Genomic DNA, 21,153 nt, shown 5'->3' on the forward strand with positions numbered 1-21,153 from the left:
AGTGGGGCTGCCTGGCAGTGGGTGTGAGCTTTTGTGAGCTGCCGTGAGCTTTCGTGAGCTGCCGTGAGCCACCGTGAGCGGCCGTCCAATGGCCGGCGAGCGGCTGCCTCACTTGGGAAGAACGCAATGATAATACCAACATGGGCCAATGAAGCGACGTCCTCCAGAACTAGACTGAAGAACAAAAGGACAGCAGCAACTTGTCTGTTCCCCTTCCCCAATTCCCCAATAAAGTCTTTAAAAAAAAGCCTTTTGGGTATGCTTTGAATCTCCCATTAGCTGATCTAACCTTAATAGTGCTTTTGTTTTGGGTAAACTTTTTATGCTTTACCTTCATTTTGCCTGTAGAAACCCAAAACACAATAAAGTTCAGAATAAGATCTTAGGAATAAACAGAGACTTCTTGAGAATAAAATTCAGTTTTCTTAAATTGCATTTTTGAGTGCTCTACAAATTTTCCAACCTCTTCCTTTTCTAGGTGAAGAAATTGAGTCCTAGGATAGGAAAGTGACTTATTACAGTTAACTTTTATTCATTGTTTTACCCACAGCACAAGGGGGAGGTGGAAACGAAAAACAAGGCATCACTGAATTGAATGTACAGTAATTCCCTCTTAAATATACCAAGTTGGAAGGAAGTCAAGAAACATAGCATACTTGAAATCTCTCCTGGTAGAATCTATCTGTAGATCGTGCCCTATCCCATCCCTAGAAAAGAACAATAATCTCTTGGTTATTTTAATGGGGCAGGGGTTGGGGAGTGCCAACTCACGTTAGGTCAAGCAAACATTAATACCAAGCTATCCTTGATAAAAATGAAGCTAAGGCTAAGTGTCACAATCTCTGATTTTAGTGACAGTCAATTTCAAGGGAGAGCCGTAACCTTCTCATGTGAACCTTGTGTTAACCAGAAATCCTACGTGTTCGGCCCAGCTGCCTTAGACTTCTCTCACCCCCGAGTTCCAGTGTATATTTCCCCGCTAGTTTCTTGGCTCTTTCCCCCCCAACCTCCTCCAGGCGGCACCAGCCTCAAACCCATACAGGTTGCTCTCAGCTGAGCGCTGGCTTCAGTTACCTCACTCTCATGTTCTAGCTGATGCTACGCATAACAGAGAACGAAGGCAGAGCTGGAGGTAGAAGATGCATTTTCGTTTGTTTCAAAAATATCAGGCCCTGGTCCCCTCCATGTTTCCCCTCTTCTATCCAAATTCCGGCACCACTGGCCTGTTGGCAGTCTGTACGACGAGTGAGTTCAAGGTGTCATATGCTTCTCGGGTGCCTGTTTGTGAGCCAAATAGAGGAACAGGATGCTGGAGAGAGCACTGACCAGGAAGATCACGTCGAACCACCGGTGATAGAAGCTGAACTGCAGCTCCCCGAGGACCTGGGTGATGATGGTGCGGTACTCCAGGGGCATGCTCATTCGGATCAGCAGCACCGAGGACACAAAGTACATGCCCTGTGGGCCGAGCACAAGAAGCCAGAGGTCACTCGGGATGCAGTGGGGGCAGGGGGGAGGGAGGGCTTAAATACTTAAAAGCATAGATCACACTTCTGGTGGTTTACAGCTGTAAACATAAAGCCACATCTTGAAACTTACCATTATCTCTGCTAAGAGCAGGACAATGACGTTGGAAGACTTACTGCTAGAGATGGCATAAAAGAACTGTCAAGAAAGGGAGAAGATATGCGTTTAGGCAGCACCGCTGGATTCCTGTGTCAAGTACATTAAGTAGCGCTGTTAACATTTTAATTAAAAGTGTCTCTTCCATGCCACAACCCTGTAGAGAACAATTCCCAGGATTCAGGCTATGGGAACAGACGAGACTCAGACTTCCGGAAAAGTCTCCAGTTAGTTTTCCCACGGGGTAGTTGGTGGTTTGAAGCATTGCATCATAACATGAAAGCATGCCAATCGCTATCAGACTTTGCAGAAACGATGTAATACGTATGACTTTAACATCCCTATAAAACAACTACTTCAGGCCACTCCAAGCCCGTGCAATTGTTCGTAGGCTCCTGAGCTCTGTTCAAAATTGAGCCAGGTGCCTGGAGGTCCTGCCTACTCCTATCCCAACCTCTTCTCTCCTTTTATTCAAACAACTCTTGGATCTTGAAACCCATCCCTACCTCTTCTGCCAGAGAGGATTCACCTTCTGTGAAACTTTTCTATGTTGATCAGAAGACAGCTGAACATTTAGCTTCTCCTGCTCCCATATCCTTACAAGTGACCCTCACAGCTATTCTAACCTCCAACACCTATCTCATTCATTCATTCATTCATTCATTCCAGATATCTGCTGAGTACGTACCATGTGCCACATTCTGTTTTAGATGCTGGGGACAGACTGTGCTCTCATTCTATGACCTTTGGTCAGTGTACTTATCTGATTGGCATATGATGTAAACATATCATCATCAATGTATATATTTGTTTACCTTCTCTTTATTCTGCTGTATGTCTTTTAAATATTTGTGACTGTTGTTTAAGATCTCAGAAGGCAGAAATCTCAATTAGGTAAAATTATTTCATAGAACTCCATGTAATCAAAGAAGTACTTTTTAACTCTGTGACACAACATACCTTGGTAAGCGTGATCAGCAACCCTCTGATAGATGTGACGATGATTATTCCAACCAGGATGAAGGAAATGTGTTGGGACCAGAACTTCACCTGCCACCATAACAGGAAGAAAAAAATATCTGTTAAATTTCTGTTAAGAGAGATGTGAAGGCTTGTGGCTGTGAGAAGGACCTTCATTAGGCACTCCTACCTGATTTAAAAATAGTTTTTATGGAGGGAGGAAAGCGAATGAGCGACAGCTACAGTACCCTATAGGAAGGCCGTGGTGGATATCTTCATTAGCAGACTTAATCAAGACTTAAGGACAGCATAAGACAAGTGCACTGAAGTGATGAAAATAACATCAGTACGTCAGAAGAAAAAGAGAGCTAATAATACAGCTTCAACGTGATAAGTGAAAAGCATGAATTAAAAGGAAATTAAATAGCAGCTTGATTATTTTTAATATTTGTGAACGACAGTCCTCTGATCACTGAAGACGTTAAGGAATTTTTCTTTTTATAATAAAAGAATATACAGACATTCTCAGCTACGGTCTAGGAAACAGCTGACCTTCAGTGAATCACACGATGAACCTTTTTCTCCTCTTGGATCGCGTCATAGCGAGAAGCAGCTTTGGGACCCTGTGCTTGATTCAGCTCTGAAAAGTCCCTGAGGGAGAGCTGCTATTACTAACATCTAAAAGATTCATTCAGAATTATGAAATATAAAGTATATCGATGGAATATATATACATATGCAGTAACTGAATGGCCTCAGAAAGCACTGATAAGAGCCTTTTAAAAAATTCAGCCCAGTAAAAAATTTAAGAGGAAAGCACACTAGTCAAGCACACTCCACAGTGTAACCTGCATATGACTTGAAGGAAAGATACCATACTCCTTCACATGAAAAATGATTATTGTGTTATCATAAAAAAACGTGTGCTTTGAGCTGTTTCTTGAGGGCTGGAGCTCAGTTTGCTCTGGCCCATTTTCATTTTATTCAGCTACTAGGGGCATGTGTAGCTGAGACGGATGTTGCGGGTATTGTGCAGTCTGGGGCTAGGATCACAGCACAGCTAAAAGGCCTTCACAGGGACTAGGAATGTGACATTGGTCTTATTACCAAAGTGCTAATCAGCCAAAAATATCGGCCATCTATGTACCTGGAAAACACACGATTTACAAATAAAGATGTTCAACTTCAATTGGGACGAGAGGATGTTTAATGACAGTGATATTGGAAAACAGGTAGACAGAAAATGAAAAAAATTTGTGCAGAGGTTAGTTACCACCTTTAGCTCAAAGTCCACACTAATTAATAATCTTTTTTATAGCAGAAACCATTTTACTTCTAACACAGAATGCTAATTAGTAGTTAATTTTCTACCAGAGGAATCAAAGGTGAGTTGTGTGTCTGAGGATCTCATCAAGTATCAGAGAGAGAAGTATCCGAATACAGTAATACCTTGGTTTGCGAGTATAATTTGTTCCAGAAACAAACTACCGTATTTCCCCATGTATAAGATGCACCCTTTTTTGGGAAAAATTTGGGGCCTAAAAACTGGGTGCGTCTTATAAAGTGGTTGTAGATTTTTTTTACTTGCATTTCCCACTTTTTGTAAAAAAACCCCAAAAACTACAACCACTGTATAAGACACACCCACTTTTTAGACCCCCAAATTTTTTGGAAAAAAAGAAACAAAACGGGGTGCATCTTATACATGGGGAAATATGGTAATCGTATTGCTAAGACATCACACGTTTACCAAGTTAAAGTGTATTAGAAATGTTTGCTCATCTTGCAGAACACTTGCAAACCAAGTTACTTGCAATCCAAGGTTTTACTTGGTGGGGAGAAACTGGTGAGTGGTTGTTGGCTACAGAGAAGCAGAGGCGGAGCTGTAGAAATAACCAGCATCTGTGACAATAACAAGTACTGGTCACTACTTATGGCTTTATACCTTTTGCAAATTTACCAAATGAATGTCAAAATATACAGAGGAGAGTGGGAAGAACAAAAGCAGAATCAAGTCCCTATAGTTAGGAATTGGAATCGTAACAATGCATAGCAGATAAAATAGAAAGAAACATAAAAAAACAGGAGCTTGATACAACTCTTACATCGAATTGGATCCCCAGGTAATTCACAGTGATCTCAATGCCTCTTGTGACAGGATCAGTTTTCCCAACTCGGTCAAACACGATATTAATGGTTGCCTGCAGAGAGATGGACCTTTACATTACAGCATCTCAATAATCACTATTTCAAAGATTGATTCAAAATAATGAATCACAACATATCTTACAGGTGGATGTTCCTAAAAATACAATTCTACCCTCAATCTAAATCATACGTAAGAAATCTGTTTTGGCAGTTCACATATAGGTGAACCAAAGTCCCAATCTACCCTATCTTTCTTTTCTGTAAAGAGTAAAGGGGAATAGGCTATGGCATATACACCTTAGTTTTATCAGGAGCCAGAACGGTAGCATTCTAGTAGCATTCTGGTAAGAGAATTAAGGAATTTCCAGTGGTTATTTTCTGAATGTTCTAAAAGCAATCACTAAAATAACAAAAAGAGAATTATAGCTAATAAACCAACAAAGCAGATCAGATGGAATTATGAAAAAAATCCCAATTAACCCAAATAAAAGCAGAAAAAAGGGAAAAAAACAACAGACAAATAAAAAACATATAACAAGCAATATGGTTGTTTTAAACCCAACCATATCAATAATCACATTAAATGTAAATGGTTTAAGCCAGGGATCAGCACTGTAGTATGACCGTAATCACAGACAATATGTAGACGGTTGGGCTTGGCTGTGTTCCCATAAAATTTTATTTACACAAGCAGGTGGTGATTGGATTTGGCCTGTGGGCAGCAGATGGCTGACTCCTGATCTAAACATGCCAATTAAAGGACAGAGACTGTAAGACTGGATAAAAAAGCAAGACCCAACTATATGATGCTTACAAGAAACCCACTTTGAATATAAAGATACAAATAGCTTCAAAGTGAAAGAATGGAAAAAGACATATTATACCAACACTAACTGAAAGAAAGCTAGAATGTCTCCATTAATATCAGCAAAGTAGATTTCATAGCAAAAAATATTGCCAGGGATTGGAAGGTCATTTCATAATGATCAAAGGATCATTTCAACACAGGATACATAATGACCCTGCATGTATATATAACAGAGCTTTAAAGTAACAGAGCTTTAATAACAGATAACAGATATAACAATATCTTTTTAATTTAGATTTAATAACAATAACAGAGCTTTAAAATACACGAAGAAAAAAACTGATAGAACTATAAATTTAAAGAGATTCAAATCATACCAAGTATGTTCTCAGATCTAAATTCATGAAGAATTATACCATGTTCATGGACTGGGAGACTCAATATGGCTAAGCAGTCATTTCCCTTCCAACTGATCTGAAGATTCAGTGACATTCTAATACAAATTTCAGCAGGTGTTTTTGTAGGCATTAATAAGCTGATTCTAACATTCATAATGGAAGTGCAAAGGACCTAGGATAGCCAAAACATGTTTGCAAAAAGGACACAGTTGGAGAACTTACACTATCTGATTCCATGACCTATTATAAAGCTATGGTGATCAAGATGGGTGTGTGCTGGCAGAATAAAGGCAACTATATATAGCAATTAACAAGAATAGAGAGTACAGAGACGGACCCACACATGTATGGTCAATTAGCTATTGACAAAATTGCGAAGTCAATTCAACAAATAAAGGATGATCTTTTCAACAAATGGTGCTAGAATTGGATTATCTATATGTAAAAAAATGAACTTGGATCCATACTCCAGCATCATATTAAAAAATTAACTCAAGATGGATCATAGATCTAAATGTAAAACCTAAAACTATAAAGTTTCTAAAAGACAACGTGAAAAACAAATCTTTGGGACACTGGGTTAGGCAAAGATTTCTTAGATACGATACCGAAAGCATAATCCATAATAGAAAAAAAAAAAGATACATTAGAATTCATCAAATCAAGAACTGTTCTTTGAAAGATATGGCTAAGTGAATGAAAAGCCAAGGAACTGACTGGGAGAAAATATTTGAAAACCACGTATTTGGAATATATTCAGGATTTCCAGAATATATTTTAAAAAGCACTCTAAAATCCAATAAAAAAACCAAAACAAAACTAACATTCTTTAAAAATTGGCAAAAGATTTGAATAGATACATCATCAAAGAAAAATATATCACCAGGTGGCAAATAAGCACATGAAAAGTTGTTCAACATCACTAGGCATTAGAGAAATGTAAATTAAATTCAATACCACCTCATGCCTATTAGAATGCCTAAAGTTAAAAAGACTGACCAGGGCCGGCAGAGTGGCGCGTTGGTTAGGAGTTGGCTTGGGAACACCAGCTCTGAGCAGGAGGGCCCCGGTTCGGATCCCACATGAGGGCCAGTGATGCTGCGCCCTCTACAGCTAAGATGGCGAACAACAGCTCAACCTGGAGCTGGGCTGCCTTGAGTGGCCGGCGACGGTGTAGGCTGCAGTGGGGCTGGCCGGCAGTTGGTGTGCGCTTTCGTGAGATGCCATGAGCCGCCGTGAGCGGCTGTCCAATGGCCGGCAACCGACTGCCTCATGTGTGAAGAGCACAATGATAATACCAACATCGGCCAGTGAAGTGACGTCCTTTACAACTAGACTGAAGAACAAAAGGACAGAAACTTGTCTGTTCCCCTTCCCCTGATTCCCCAACGCTGTTCCCTTCCTCCAATTCCCCAATAAAATCTTAAAAACAAACAAACAAACAAAAAAAGACTGACCATACGAAGTATTGATGAGGATGTGGAGTAACAGGAACTCTCATACACTGCAGGTGGGAACGGAAAATGGCACAACCTCTTTGGAAAAGTTTGGCTGTTTCTTCAAATGTTAAACATACATCTGCAACATGACCCAGCTATCCCATAGCTAACTGTTTTCTCCCAAGAGAAAAAGAGCATATGTTCATATACGGACTTGTACACAAATGTTCACAGCAGCTTTATTTGTAATATCCCTAAACTGGAAACAAACAAATATCTATCAGCAGGAGTGAACTGAATTGGGGTACACACATACTACGAAATACCACTCATCAATGAAAAGGAATAAACTATTGATACACACAATAACATGCATGAAACTTAAGATAATTATGCTGAGTTAAAGAAGCCAGGCAGAAAAAGTGTACACACTGTAAGATTCCATATATAGAAAGTTCTAGAAAATATAAACTAATGTATAATGACAGCAGATGGGTAGTTGTCTGGGGGCTGGGGGCATGAGGAAGTGACGGGTGGGTATGTTCTCTATCTTGATTGTGGTGATGGTTGTTGCGCGGGTGTATACATTTGTCAAAACTTACCAAATTGTATACTTTAAATATGTGCAGTGTAATGAATGTCAATTACACCTCAATAAAACTGTTAAAGAAAATAGGCTCCCCTAAAAGCTGCATCTCAGGAAAAACCTTTTAGTGGCTTAGCTAACTGAACATACTATCTTCATTCATCCTCTCCCACTGAATGAATCAAGATTTTAAAATGTCATCTGAATAGGTACTGACATCAATTTATTGTAACAGTAGATCCGTGAAATCCAGAATCCCCCATTCATCTACATTGATCAGAATTAACTAACAAGCTGCAAACACAGCCCCAGTAGGAACGTCACTGAACCAGAAAGTCATATCGGCCTTTTCTATAATCACACTGAAATCCACTACTACCTGCAGATGAGTGACAAGATGAATAATATACATAAAATGCACACAGAACAGAACACTACAGGAGAGCCACAAAAGAATAAGAGCTATAGATATAGGATGGATTTATCTATAGAAACACATTTTAGAATTTACTTTGACTTAGTTTTTAGGTATATACACATTATCAAAACGCACAGGTGTTTTCTGTTACGAGCTGAAGGTAGGAGTCATACACTCATGGATAATAGAGAAAGCAGAGTTTAAAATAAGAAACTTTTATATTCACTTCATATATTTCATAATCTATGACCTTACTAATGATTTCTGACAGAAGAAAAATAGAACCTTCCTTTTCTAGGTGACTTAAAAAAAAAAGAAGAAAAACAGAGAGGCTCAAAGATGTGAAAGATCACACTCTCTGTTGACTCAATTGGATTTGAAAATCAGGTTGGAATTCAGTTCAATGCCTCAATCAAGCCCGCTTTTCTCTTTCTGCCATTACCAGGGAAAACTCACCTAAACCCTGAGAGTTAAAAATAATGCACTTACCATGAAAATTTTCCAAATGCAGTAAATAGAGAAAAAGTAACCCAGAAAATTAAAGTATTTCCCCTTGAAAGTTTTGGAGTATTCTATTCTCTCCTGAGGGAAAACAAACACAAAACGTGGTCAGTCTTGGGAAAATGTAAATGTATATTTAACAAAAATGAGTCACTGTTTAGGCTAAGTCAAAAAACCACATCTGGTTATAAACTGCTTACTTTAAGCCAGAAAGTGCGGTAAACATGTTACATGCATTATCTACTTTAACCTTCAAAACAACTCGTATGAGGTATGTGTTATCTTTTTTTTTTGTTTCAGCTGAGCCATCCTGCCACCTGTTGGCAGCTCAGCTTGGGCTGGGAATTGAACCGGCAACCCTGTTGCTCAGTGTTTTATCATCTTAATTTCAGATTAGAAAACTGAGGTTTAGCAAGGTTAGGTAACTTGCCCAAGGTCACACAGCTAGTGAGTGGGGGACGTGAGGCTCGGGTCTAGCTGTTTCTACCTATGTTAACCTGTTATTCTATCAGCTACTCCTGTGAAGCGATGCTCAAGAAGGATTAAATTTGTTTGGAACAACCTGAACTAATAGATTTTGTGTATTTAAATTCTACTGCATTTTAGGTGTAAATAGAGAAGCTATTTCTTGTAGTTAGGTCATTTCTTGATCTGGCCCCTTTAAAATAGAGCTAGATGATGGCAGATAAGTGTCTTACTGCTTTTACACTATGACTAACTTGTAAGGAAATAGAAAGCAACCAGGGGTGCTGCCATCTTCATCCCAGGCCAGTAGGAGGGAGGGTGTGTGCCACCTTTCTAGCTGTGAAGAGTCTCTTCTGACTCTCCCACTTATGTCTATCATTGAGTGTTCCAGGAAGGATTTTGCTAGTGGTAGGAGCCCTGTCCTGAAGAGTGCGACTCCTAATGTTTCATGGCTGGCACTGAAGCAATGAGGTGTCTCCTGTACCGCTTGGCCACAGAGGACGCTAAAAAGCTAGTGTTGTTCCCCCTTCCATCATATTGGCCAAAAGCACAGTTGGGTTTCCTTGCTCTGTACCTTGGTGGCATGTAGATCGGCTGTTTCCAGAAAGAGCTGCCTGCTTAGCTCTTCCAAAGCATCCACTTCCTGTTGAAGAAGAGTAAGATCTGGCACAAAATGGGCATCAAGGTTTAAATCACATAGAAGTTTCGAGAAACAGAAAAGAAGAAGGCTCATTGTTTTGGTTTCTCCTATCATGGGTTCTAGAAACTGCCTGGATTTTCCATTTCCCGCTTCAGAGCCAGCAGCACTGCGTCAGAGCAAGTGCCCAGCCTCTGGCACAGGTGTGTACAAGCTTCTCGGTCAAGGCCATCACCGCCAGACACCCGCCACTCAGTTTCTCATCAGCTCAAGTAGCTCAGACAGACAGTTTTGCTTATTTTTTGCTTTATCTAGCTAAATTAAGTCAAATGTAATCTTTGAAATCTCAAATGGTTACATAGTAAAAACACCTATAAGATAGCATGGTTTCTCCTAAATTATCTGAATAAATACAATGTTAGGAAAGGAAACTAGTATTTACTAAGCTCTAATATAGGCTAGGTTTTACAGACATTACCTGTAGTTCTTTACAGACATTATCTTCTATTAGGCTCACAACGATCCCATGAGCTAGGTGTTATTATCCATTTTGCAGATAAGGGGAATAGAGATCAGAGAGTCAAATAATTGGTTGAAAGTCACACAGCTAATAGGCCTGGGTGTCTTACTCCAAAGCCTGCTCTTTCCATTACGCAACGTCACTTTCGATCACTCAGTGAGGTCACGTGACAATATTAGTCTCTCCATTTAGGAAACAGGCTCAGAGGTTAAAGGATCCTGATACTGTGGTTGACTTGACTTATTGTCACTAAGACAGCTTAAACCTAAACTTTGGCTTTTAGGGATTTTTTGAGTAATAAAAATACTAAAGATAGCTCCTTCTAAAACAGAAGCACTGACTTTCAGCGAAATGCTGCCTTCTGCAATGCTTCCCACTATCACCCAAATCGAAATCAGTAAGTGCCCTTCAGGCCTTCCTCAGCAGGTGGCTGCCACTGGCAGGGTCCAGGTCACCAAACAACTGGTTTAACTAGTTACAGGTCTGCCTTTCCCATGAGTTAGATGGGGAGCTCCTTGAGGAAAGAGGCTATACACATATTTACTCTGTTCAGTTTATCTCTGAGCACTCTGGCTGCAAATAGGAGATGTGAAATTGTTTCTTGATTAAATAAATTTAAGGTAACCCTTTTTTCCCCTCTCCCACGGTCATCCTACCTTCCTTTGATCTAATTCTTCCCTGAATTTGACACCAAGACGACGTGTCATAATTTACAGCAAGAATAGGTTACATCCTTTTCCTCCAGTTGAAGCAAAACGGAATTTGTGCTTCCTCGGGCCACCAGAGAAGGAAGCAGGAATATGCTATCACACCCCTGGGCCCCCAAAGTTTTGACTTAATAGTCTGATAGCCACAGAGATTTGGCTACTCAGTGTGGGAATTAGTTTCATATTGCAACCAGCCGGGCCAAGAACAATCCATTAACCCAATTTCCTTGAGTCTTTAAACCAGTAAGTCCCTGGAGATCCAGAGCCACATGTCATTGTTTAAAAACGGGCCCTTCCTATCTTATATACAAACCATCCTTTTTAGAGCGCCATTACGTTTTGTGGTGGTTTTCAGGGCTGGGATATGTAATAGCGCAGCGGAAAGAACTAAGAAAGGGAGACCACACCTCTGGTCCTGTCTTTGCCACAAACCACTGTGACTTAGCTTCTGTGGGTCTATTTTCTCATCTGTAAAACGGAAAGACTGACTTGTCAGGACCCCTGCAGCTCAAAGACAATGGCTTTTTGACTTTCTATCATCTACGGGTGTTGGAAAGATGGCTCTGTACACACTGTATTTCCTACGCCTAGCCCTGGACTCTGATGCAAACAGGTACCTTAGAAAAGACCCCCAGGCCTACTTTTTCTTCTGCCCTTTCGTCCAGGGTTGAGAAAAGGGATGTATGGTTTCCAGGTGGGTACTAGGCTCAGCAGGGGATCACTTATAAGTTATGTAAACGTCTCACCACTATGTTGTACACCAGAAATGGATCTAATACTGAATATCAACTGTAATTGAAAAAAAAAATGAATCAAGCAGAAGGATAAAGGATACTTTCACTTCCTGGCGTGGAAGTGGTAACGCTCTTTATCATCCCCCAGAATCCTGATGGCTTGTTATGCACCTCCCCCTTCTGGAACATAGTTCTCCGTGTCATGGCCATCCTGAAACAGAGCAAAACAAACAGGAAAACCAACCTCAGCAAGGAAGCATGGACCTTCACCGTCCATTCTTATCCATCTCCTAGTCTCATCACTGCCCCTTTCATTTGCTGAGTGTTTAGGGAAGGAGGCAAATTCTGCAGCCCCACTTTTCCACAACTTACAACTGGGGGGAAACCATCCACTCCCAGAGGCAATGTGGCCTCGGCAAAGAGTACAGAATGTGGAGTGGGCAACAAATCGGAGGACTGGCTCTGCTACTCACAAGCTGTGAGACCTTAGGGTTTTCATGTCCTCATCTGTGGATCATTGCGGAGATAAACAAAATAATGTATAAGAACTCAAACCAGGATGAGTCTAATAAAATAGAGTAGTGGGACTAAAGAAAAACTTAACTCAAGGTAGACATTTTTGGGTGAGAAGAGACAGACAGAAGTGTGAGGAGGAAGCAGCAGCACTCGTATCGATGGCTGGGACCAATGCAAATGGTACCAATGATACCAATTACCAAATGGTATTTCTGTGGGCTAGAATTTTTAAGCCACTGGCTGAAATGGTATTAACAACAAAAAATATTAGGTGTGTTGGCCATGTTGACTTAACTGTTTCCTTCTCAAAATGACCTTTGCCTGGATATTGAATGAATGGAATATAGGTCCAAGTGTTAGCTCTTTCTGACTTTTCCTATAATTACACACATGCTCACTGTAACTCAGCATTGTTGGAAGAGGCTCAGACCTAGGGCGATTTTGACGTGGCAAGGCTCATAACCTTGAGTTTTCCTAGTTTCCTAGCTGAGAAAGCTGGAACAAGTATATGAGAAGAAAGAGATGCTGTGTCACGCATTTACAAGTTCACTGCAGCTCACCATGCTGGGTTAAAGGAGAGACAGTGGGGAGAGAGGAAGCAAGCTCATTTCTACTGTCCTTAGTTTCAACGTCTACAACAACGACTCTGGCTGTGGAGATGAACTGGTTCATTATGTAAAGATGACTGACGCTGTACTGTGGCCCCGTAACAGGAAGAAATGTACAGTCACTAGAAGTGAAAGTTGGCTGCAGCCAGGCATGGCCTTGCTTTAAACAACTCACTTTCACTTTCATCACTTAACTCTAAACCAATTTTGCTCTTATCAAATACGTTACAGATAAAAAATAAATATTTATGTATTTTAAAAAGGCAACAAGAACAAGCTTCCTGAGACGTGGTGAAAAGGAATTAAAAAACAATATGAGGTAATATAGAAGCAGAGGGCTTTTATTTTGAACTTGTCTTCATGGCCACCACCACCACCACCACGATCAGCATTACTATTGCCTCTTTATAATAGGGGTAGTCCAGATCAAGAATATATCTATTATTAGCTGGATGCCATTTAAAACCCTAGTCTGGAAACATGCATGCACTTGGCTGAGGTTTGGGGGTGGCAGTTTGCACAAATGAAGAGGCTGGAAAATATCTATTTGGCTTAAATATGCCATTTTGCAGTTGTCTGGTCCCCACTGCTTCTGGTGGGAAGTCAGCAATTACTTTTCTTTTTTAATGAAATGTTTTATTTTGAGATAACTGTAGATCCACATGTGATTGTAAAATAGTACAGCTTTCCCCAATGGAAACATCTTGCAAATTTCTAGCGCAGTATCCCAACCACGGTACTGACACAGAACACAGCACATTTCCACCATTACATGCACCCCTCATGCTGCTTGGGTAGGGCCCACTTCCCACCTCCCACCCTCTTTAAACCCTGGCGACCACAAATCTGTTTTCCATTTCCATTTTGTCATTTCAAAAGTGTTATATAAATAGAATCATACAGTAGGTAACCTTTGTGGATTGGCTTTTTTCACTCAGCATAATTTTCTGGAGATTCATTATCAGTAGTTCATCGCTTTTTATTACTCAGTAGTACTCTGTGGCATGGATGTACTACACTTTGTTTAACCGTTCATCTATAACGGATATATGGGTTATTTCCATTTTTGGCTACTATAAGTAAAACTGCTCTAAATATTAGTGTACATTAAACCTTCATTTCTCTAGCATAAATGCCCAGGAATGCAATTGCTGGGTTGTGTGACAGTTGCATGCTTAGTTTTTAAAGAAACCACTAAACTGTCTTCCAGAGTTACTATACTATTCTACACTAACCAGCAATGTATGTGTGATTCATTTTCTCTGCATCCTTTCTAGCCTTTGGTGTCACTAATTTTTATTTTTGCCATTTTAATAGGTATGTAGTGATATCTTGTGGTTTTAATTGCATTTCTCTTGTGAAAAAGAAATAATAGAACCAAGATGGAGTTACTTTTGCTAAGTCCCTCCAAGCCTTAATATCTGACCTAACTGCAGTTTCAGCCTCTCCCAGGAGTGGAATTCTAAACCAATCAATCTGGAACTGCCTTAGTCAGGGAATCTGTTTAATAAGATCCCCTGCTTTCCCAGAAGGGGGGGTAACCTTCCCTGATATAATCCACTTGCCTGAAATAATTTAACTTCCTTGTCCCACTCTCCAGCTGTCTATGAAAATCTTTCATTTTGTACAACTCCTTGGAGCACCTTCCTACTTATTAGGTGGCAAGCTGCCTGATTCATGAATTGTTCAATAAAGCCAATTACATCTTTAAATTTACTTGGTTAAATTTTTGTTCTTTAACACTCTAATGACGAACAATGTCAAATATCTTTTCATGTGCTTAATTGCCATCTGTATATCCCCTACAATGAAATGTCTGTACATGTTTTTTGTCCATCCCATTTTCTAACTGGAATGTTTTTTTTTGTTTTTTTTCCCCTTAAGTTTTAAATATTTTAGGTACTAGCTCTTTCTCAGATATGTTGTTTGCAAATATTTTTCTCATGCTTTCTGGTGTTCACTTTGTACATGCATTGTTTGTGATGAGGCATAACCTTCCTCTGATGAATGTCTGCTTTCCATGTCGTTTGAGGCGAATCATCACGTCGGGACCAAGACTGTTGATGCACCACATTGTTGTAAACAATCCACTTCTCATCACCAGTTATCAGTCGCTTCAAATGAGCATAGTGCAGATGTGTATACATGCTGTCAAATGAACTTCTTTGAGTTCATGCAGAACCCAAATATCGAGCTTGCTTACGTATCCCAGCTTCTTCAGGTGGTCGTGAACAATTCAATGATGGACGTTCAATATTTCTGCAATCTCTCATGTCGTGTAATATGGGCTTGACTCCATCCATGCCTTTATTTTGTTGTCATCAACCTCGGTGGGCCTCCCTGACTGAGGAGCGTCGTTGAAATAAAAATCACCAGCATGGGGCCGGCCGAGTGGCGCGCTGGTTAAGAGTTGGCTTGGAACGCCAGCTCTGAGAGCAGGGCCCCAGTTCAGATCCCACATGGGCCAGTGATGCTGCGCCCTCTACAGCTAAGATGGTGAACAACAGCTTGACCTGGAGCTGGGCTGCCGTGAGTTGCCGGCGATGGTGTAGGCTGCAGCCCCTGCTACAGTGGGCTGACGTAAGCTACCGTGAGTGCCTGGCAGCCGGCGTGAGCGGCCGGCAGCCGGCAGCCAACATGAGCTGCCAAGAGCCACCGTGAGCAGCCGACCAGTGGCCGGCGACTGATCTGCCTCACCTGGAAGAGCGCAATGATAATACCAACATGGGCCAGTGAGGCGACATCCTCAACTAGACTGAAGAACAAAAGGACAGCAACTTGTCTGTTCCCCTTCCTGGATTCCCCAACACTGTTCACCTCCCCCAACTCCCCAATAAAATCTTTTTCCCTGCAGAATTAATTTTATTGTCAAGTGACTCAAAGGAAAAAGATATATATATATATTGAGCTCCCCAAAACCCAAGCAAAACCAGCATGGAATTTTGTGAACCATTGTTGGCACTGACGTTCTTGTAGAGCACTGTCACCGTAAACTTTATACAACTTTTCACAAGCTTGACGCACATTCTTCTCTTTATGGAAGTAAAACAGTAAAATATGGCGAAAATGCAGTTTTGTCTTCCATCTTCAACTCTGTAAAATCTCCAAAACTCAACCAAATTGCTCAGTTTTTTTAGAATGAAGCTAGAACTGTCAGCTGTCAAATGACATAGCAATAACATAGATGCAAATAACTCTAGTACTTCCAAAAATGAACTAGTGCCATCTGTCACAAACATGCATCATGACTTTTCTGACAACCCAGTATCTGAATTAGGTTTCTTCTAGTCAGTGTTTCAAGTGAGAAGACAGTGTGTCTCTTTCCTGTCCATTTTCAACCATTAACTTGTTTTTTGTTTGTAACAAACGTTACTCTTCTTGTATGTCATCTCACTACGGCCCTCTGCTGTTAAATTGAAAGATGGTTTTCTGGTCACTTCCTCCCCTACTGTAAGTGTGAAACCGTTTTTCTATTTTGGTAAGTAGCAAAGGCATTGTATGAATCCCAGTAGCCCCAGTGTTGTCATGCTAGCTATGTATCTGTCCAGTTAGCTCCACTGGGTAAAGAACTGTGATAATTAGGTCAAGTTGAGAGGCTGATTCATCTGGGAGCCACTCATATTAATAAGACCTACTGCAGGACCACAAACCATCCTATATCCTTACTAGACGAGGCCTACAGGGGTACATGTATGGATCAGAGCCAATTACTAACCAAGACTAGTGATGAAATAGCTTAAAAGTGCACATCCATACTTTATATTCATCTCTCTGTAAGAATAAAAGAAATATAGTAAAAGGGAGAATGTTCTTGGGAATCAGAATAGTAGTGTTTCTATATAAGGATCTTCCAATAGTGAATAATGTTGCTCTTATTGTTATGGTTTAAAAATCTGCATCCAGATTCATTCATGTAAATTAACTATATAAAATGAATGTAAACAAAACATTTGTAAGTAAATAAATGCATACACAGGTCTATCTACTTCCAATATCCTAGTAAAGCTGTATAGCACTGGAGACAAATAATCAGTTGGTGATTCTGGGCCTTTCTATCATCTTATTGTTATCTCCTACATTAAGGTTTCTTTGACTTGACTACCGGTCTTACTATAGAAAAGTGTGGAAGGAACATGAAATGCGAAAATACTCATGCAATTGAAAATTTCTATGTCACCATTTTTTTTTCAATTGGGGAATTGGGGGAGGGGAACAAACAAGCTGCTGTCCCCTCATTCCTCAGTCTAGTTGTGGAGGACACTGTTTCACTGGCTCACGTTGGTATTATCATTGCGCTCTTCCTGGGTTAGGCAGTTGCTCACCGGCCACTGGATTGCTGCTCATAGTGGCCCACAGCAGCCCATGAAAGCCCATGCCCGTTGTAGGCCAGCCCCATTGCAGCGTACGCCATCACCGGCGACTCACGGCAGCCCAGCTCCAGGTCGAGCTGTTGTTCACCATCTTATAGAGGGCAGCGTCACTGGCCCTCATGTAGGATCCGAACTGGGGCCCTGCTGCTCAGAGTTGGCGTCCCAAGCCAGCTCTTAACCAACGCGCCACTCGGCCAGCCCTATGTCACCATTTTTATATGGGTAATAACTTTAATAAAGAGAGTAAACTTATAAATTTCATGAAGGTAGAAATTATTCATCAGTCTCTATGTCCTATTCAGCATTTAATACAGTGCATGGCATAAACTAGGCTTTCTGTAATTATTAAATAAATGAACATATGAATGAATACATGAAGGCAAAGCATTAAAACCAAATGATTATCCTGCAGAGATTATTAATAAATTCAGTTGTTTTCCTTAGCTATGTATAATTCACTGTTAAGAGCTCTACATATCAACTCATTGTTATTTAGATTTTACAGATGAGGAAACATAAGGAGACAAAGTAACTAGCTCAAGGTCACTGTGAGTTGGAGGCCAAGGATTCAAACCCAACAGTCTGCGTCTAGAGCCTATGCTTTTACCCACTGTCATATAGATTTCTAGACATGCCACTTTGAAAACATAAATTTCTAAAGTACTTTTAAAATAATAAAAACAACAATAGCTGGAAGACTTGAACAATTTTTTCAAGTAGTTGGAGAAAAGAAGTAGAAAAGATCAAAGTCAGTCATGAAAAAGTTCGTAAAAATGCAGGACAACAGACTTTTAAAACATCCAATGTAGGGCTGGCCGAGTAGCGCTTTGGTTAGGAGGTGGACTGAGAAGCCAGCTCTGAGCAGCAGGGCCCTGGTTTGGATCCCACATTAGGGCCAATAACGCTGTGGCCTCTACAGCTAAGATGGTGAACAACAGATCGACCTGTAGCTGGACTGCCATGAGTAGCCGGTGATGACGTAGGCTGCAGTGGGGCTGCAGTGGGCTGCCATAAGCTACCGTGAGTGACCACCGGCGTGAGCGGCCATCCAATGGCTGGCGACCGATCTGCCTCACCCAGGAAGAGCGCAATGATAATACCAACATGGGCCAGTGAAGNACTAGACTGAAGAACAAAAGGACAGCAACTTGTCTGTTCCCCTTCCCCGATTCCCCAATGCTGTTCCCCTCCCCCAATTCCCCAATAAAATCTTTACAAAAAAAACCAAAACAAACAAACAAAAAAAAACATCCAATGTAGAATACCTTCAAAGTTATTCTAACAATTCATCTCAAGAGAATTTATGTAAAGTCAGGAGATAAGGTTGTATTTGAAAATTTTCTTTCACACAGGACTGGATACTAAGTCTTTGATGGTGCCTTAACTTATAATGAAAATGAGTAAGATGAAATTCCCTGTTAGCACCAATGAATTCATAGTCAAATTTTCTTGTTGAGAATTTCTAACAGTACAAGTTTTTTAACGTGCTGATATCTTACCTTTTCTTTTTGCTTATGATCATATCCATGGTTTGGAGCAGTCGCCGTTCCAGGGCTAGAATATCTGTGTCAGTCACGTTCCTATGAGTACAAACTGTTAGCAGTGTTTTAGGAATCCTATTCTTGGGCACAATACAAGGCAGCTGGAAAAACACATAAACCTCAACTGTTACCCAGCAATTCAAGGATCTTTTTCTAGAAAATATTAAAATGACTATAAGCAAAAACGCTTTTGCTGTCATTTTCTACAGCTAGTACTTCCGGGGTCTCAGGGCAATGGAAGGTAACGAGCTCTCTCTTAGTCTTCCTTAGCTTGGATTTGGTGATATCTATGATACATGTGTCAGCACTTTGAACTTGGAATTGTCTTCTACTGTTCTACTTTTGGGAGGAACTAATTAGCTGACGTTGGTGTCCACAGAAATGTGCCTTTGAAAAGGCGGGCTGAGGAGAGGGTAGAGAGGGTCAAACTGAAATCGCCAATATAAAAACAAATGAATGTAGGACCAATAATAAGGGCAATCAATATAAGTGATAAGATTTACTTAGAAAGGTTCCTAGGCCAATGCCCACAAGGACAGAGGAAAGGCAGTGTTGCAAATCTAATATTTAAGTATTAAAGATGGTGGCATGGTATGACATATGTATTCAAGAAATAATGGGGAAAAAAGACAAGACAAAGTTCTCCTTACCTGAGGAAGTAGGACATGTAAGTGTATGGGCAGTTGACAGCACCAAATCCAGAGAGAAGAGCCATGAGAGTCACCCCGATCACACCCACCCGGCTGATGAGCTGCTCTATCGACAAGATCCCTAAAAACAGCAAAGCACATTCAAGCCAGGTAACACAGGTAAGATGGCTCTCACTGGACTGCAAAAGGAAGCATCACTGCAAACATCAACCATTACATACAACTAACTTAAACAAGCCAAAGTTTAGTAATACATAGATATTCTGTAATAAATATACACAAGTCCATTGATTTTCCTCCTATCTCATATGCTTCCGGAATCATCTCCATTACTGGGTGAGGATAAAATAATATAACAATAATTGTAAATAACACTGTTGGACTGTTTGCTCAACGTAGTATGAATCTAACAAAGCAAAGTACTTTTAGTAAAAGCTTTGGCAAAAAAAAAGAAAAAAAAGGGAGTCTGCTGGAAAAGTATAAACAGCACCTAATGCTTTGTGCTATAGTTAACTTCGATATATACATTTCCCCCTCAGGTCATAAGCTCAGATAAAGCGACATGCAGAAGAACATGTCACCACTACCATTTGCTCACACAGGTTCCTTCTAGCTTCATATGCTTTTTTTCTTAGTCTTTCGTGCTCTTTCTCCTCATCTACCACCTTGGAGAGACTTCCTTTTTTTTCATGCACTGATTCAATCAACAGGTATTAAATACTTATGTGCTGGGTTCCACTCTAGGCACTAGAGATACAAAGATAAATAAGATGTAGTTTCTGACCTCGGGGAAGTCAGAAAAGGAAACAGTTAATTATAAATTTTATAGGTGATACTGAGGTGGGAGCAACTAATATCTTCTAATACTGGCCAGGAAAATCTTCTTAGAGGAATTGACAAGAGTTGAATATTGAATGAATAAATAGGTCTTTTCCAGGTAGACAAGGGGTGGAGGGATTGTCCAGGCTGAAGGGACAGCTCTAGAAACTTCAGAATTACCTGGTAGGACTGTAGGACAGACACACAGAGGAGAGCAGTAGTCAGGCCATAGAGGGCTTGTGTACTATGCTGATTTTGAATGTTTTTGGTAGGCTGGTATTCCTGAACTTTTTTGGCCTTCTTTAATGTTATTTGAAATTTCAAAATAGCTAGTTTTAAAAATATACAGTTGTTTATGATGTTACATATGCTTTAAAGAATTGCACATTTCTTCTGATCCTCCTTCAGGAGGCTCAAATCCCGCTACAGGCAATGAGCAGACACGGGGGGATGCATGGGAGGTAAGGCGGACACTGGTTCACTCAGCAGTATTCCAACCCCTTTCTAGCTTGTCGTCTTATCCTATAGAATCTGGAAAGCTAAAAGCTCTTTCCCAGAGATCCTTAAAGCTAAGGCTCTGAAGGTTACCCAGGCTGCATTGAATGCACCTGCCCTTATGAGACCTCAGATGCAGAAGGGAAAAAAGTGGGAGCGGTGACAGCACTTGGGAGCCGCAGCAGCTGGGGCAGAGGTTTTAGAGTCTGG

General features: G+C 40.6%; 1 protein-coding gene across 2 annotated transcripts in view; it reads right to left on the reverse strand.

Moving 5' to 3' along the window:
• Positions 1-507: 507 nt before the first annotated feature.
• Positions 508-21,153, reverse strand: part of GPHRA (golgi pH regulator A) — a 33,189-nt gene continuing 12,543 nt past the window's right edge. Inside the window, exons 6-14 of one of the 2 annotated variants that reach the window (XM_019627832.1) lie at positions 19,630-19,750; positions 18,938-19,018; positions 12,046-12,155; positions 9,921-10,009; positions 8,870-8,962; positions 4,689-4,784; positions 2,584-2,673; positions 1,600-1,665; positions 508-1,458 (exon numbers count right to left, since the gene is read on the reverse strand). In XM_019627832.1, the coding sequence (XP_019483377.1) occupies positions 1,252-1,458; positions 1,600-1,665; positions 2,584-2,673; positions 4,689-4,784; positions 8,870-8,962; positions 9,921-10,009; positions 12,046-12,155; positions 18,938-19,018; positions 19,630-19,750 (953 nt within the window). In that variant the 3' untranslated portion in view covers positions 508-1,251. The remainder of the gene's footprint in view (positions 1,459-1,599; positions 1,666-2,583; positions 2,674-4,688; positions 4,785-8,869; positions 8,963-9,920; positions 10,010-12,045; positions 12,156-18,937; positions 19,019-19,629; positions 19,751-21,153) is intronic. The other variant, XM_019627833.1, reaches the window with a different exon arrangement.

This window comes from Hipposideros armiger, unplaced genomic scaffold (assembly GCF_001890085.2).
Source record: "Hipposideros armiger isolate ML-2016 unplaced genomic scaffold, ASM189008v1 scaffold_741, whole genome shotgun sequence".
Taxonomy (NCBI): domain Eukaryota; kingdom Metazoa; phylum Chordata; class Mammalia; order Chiroptera; family Hipposideridae; genus Hipposideros; species Hipposideros armiger.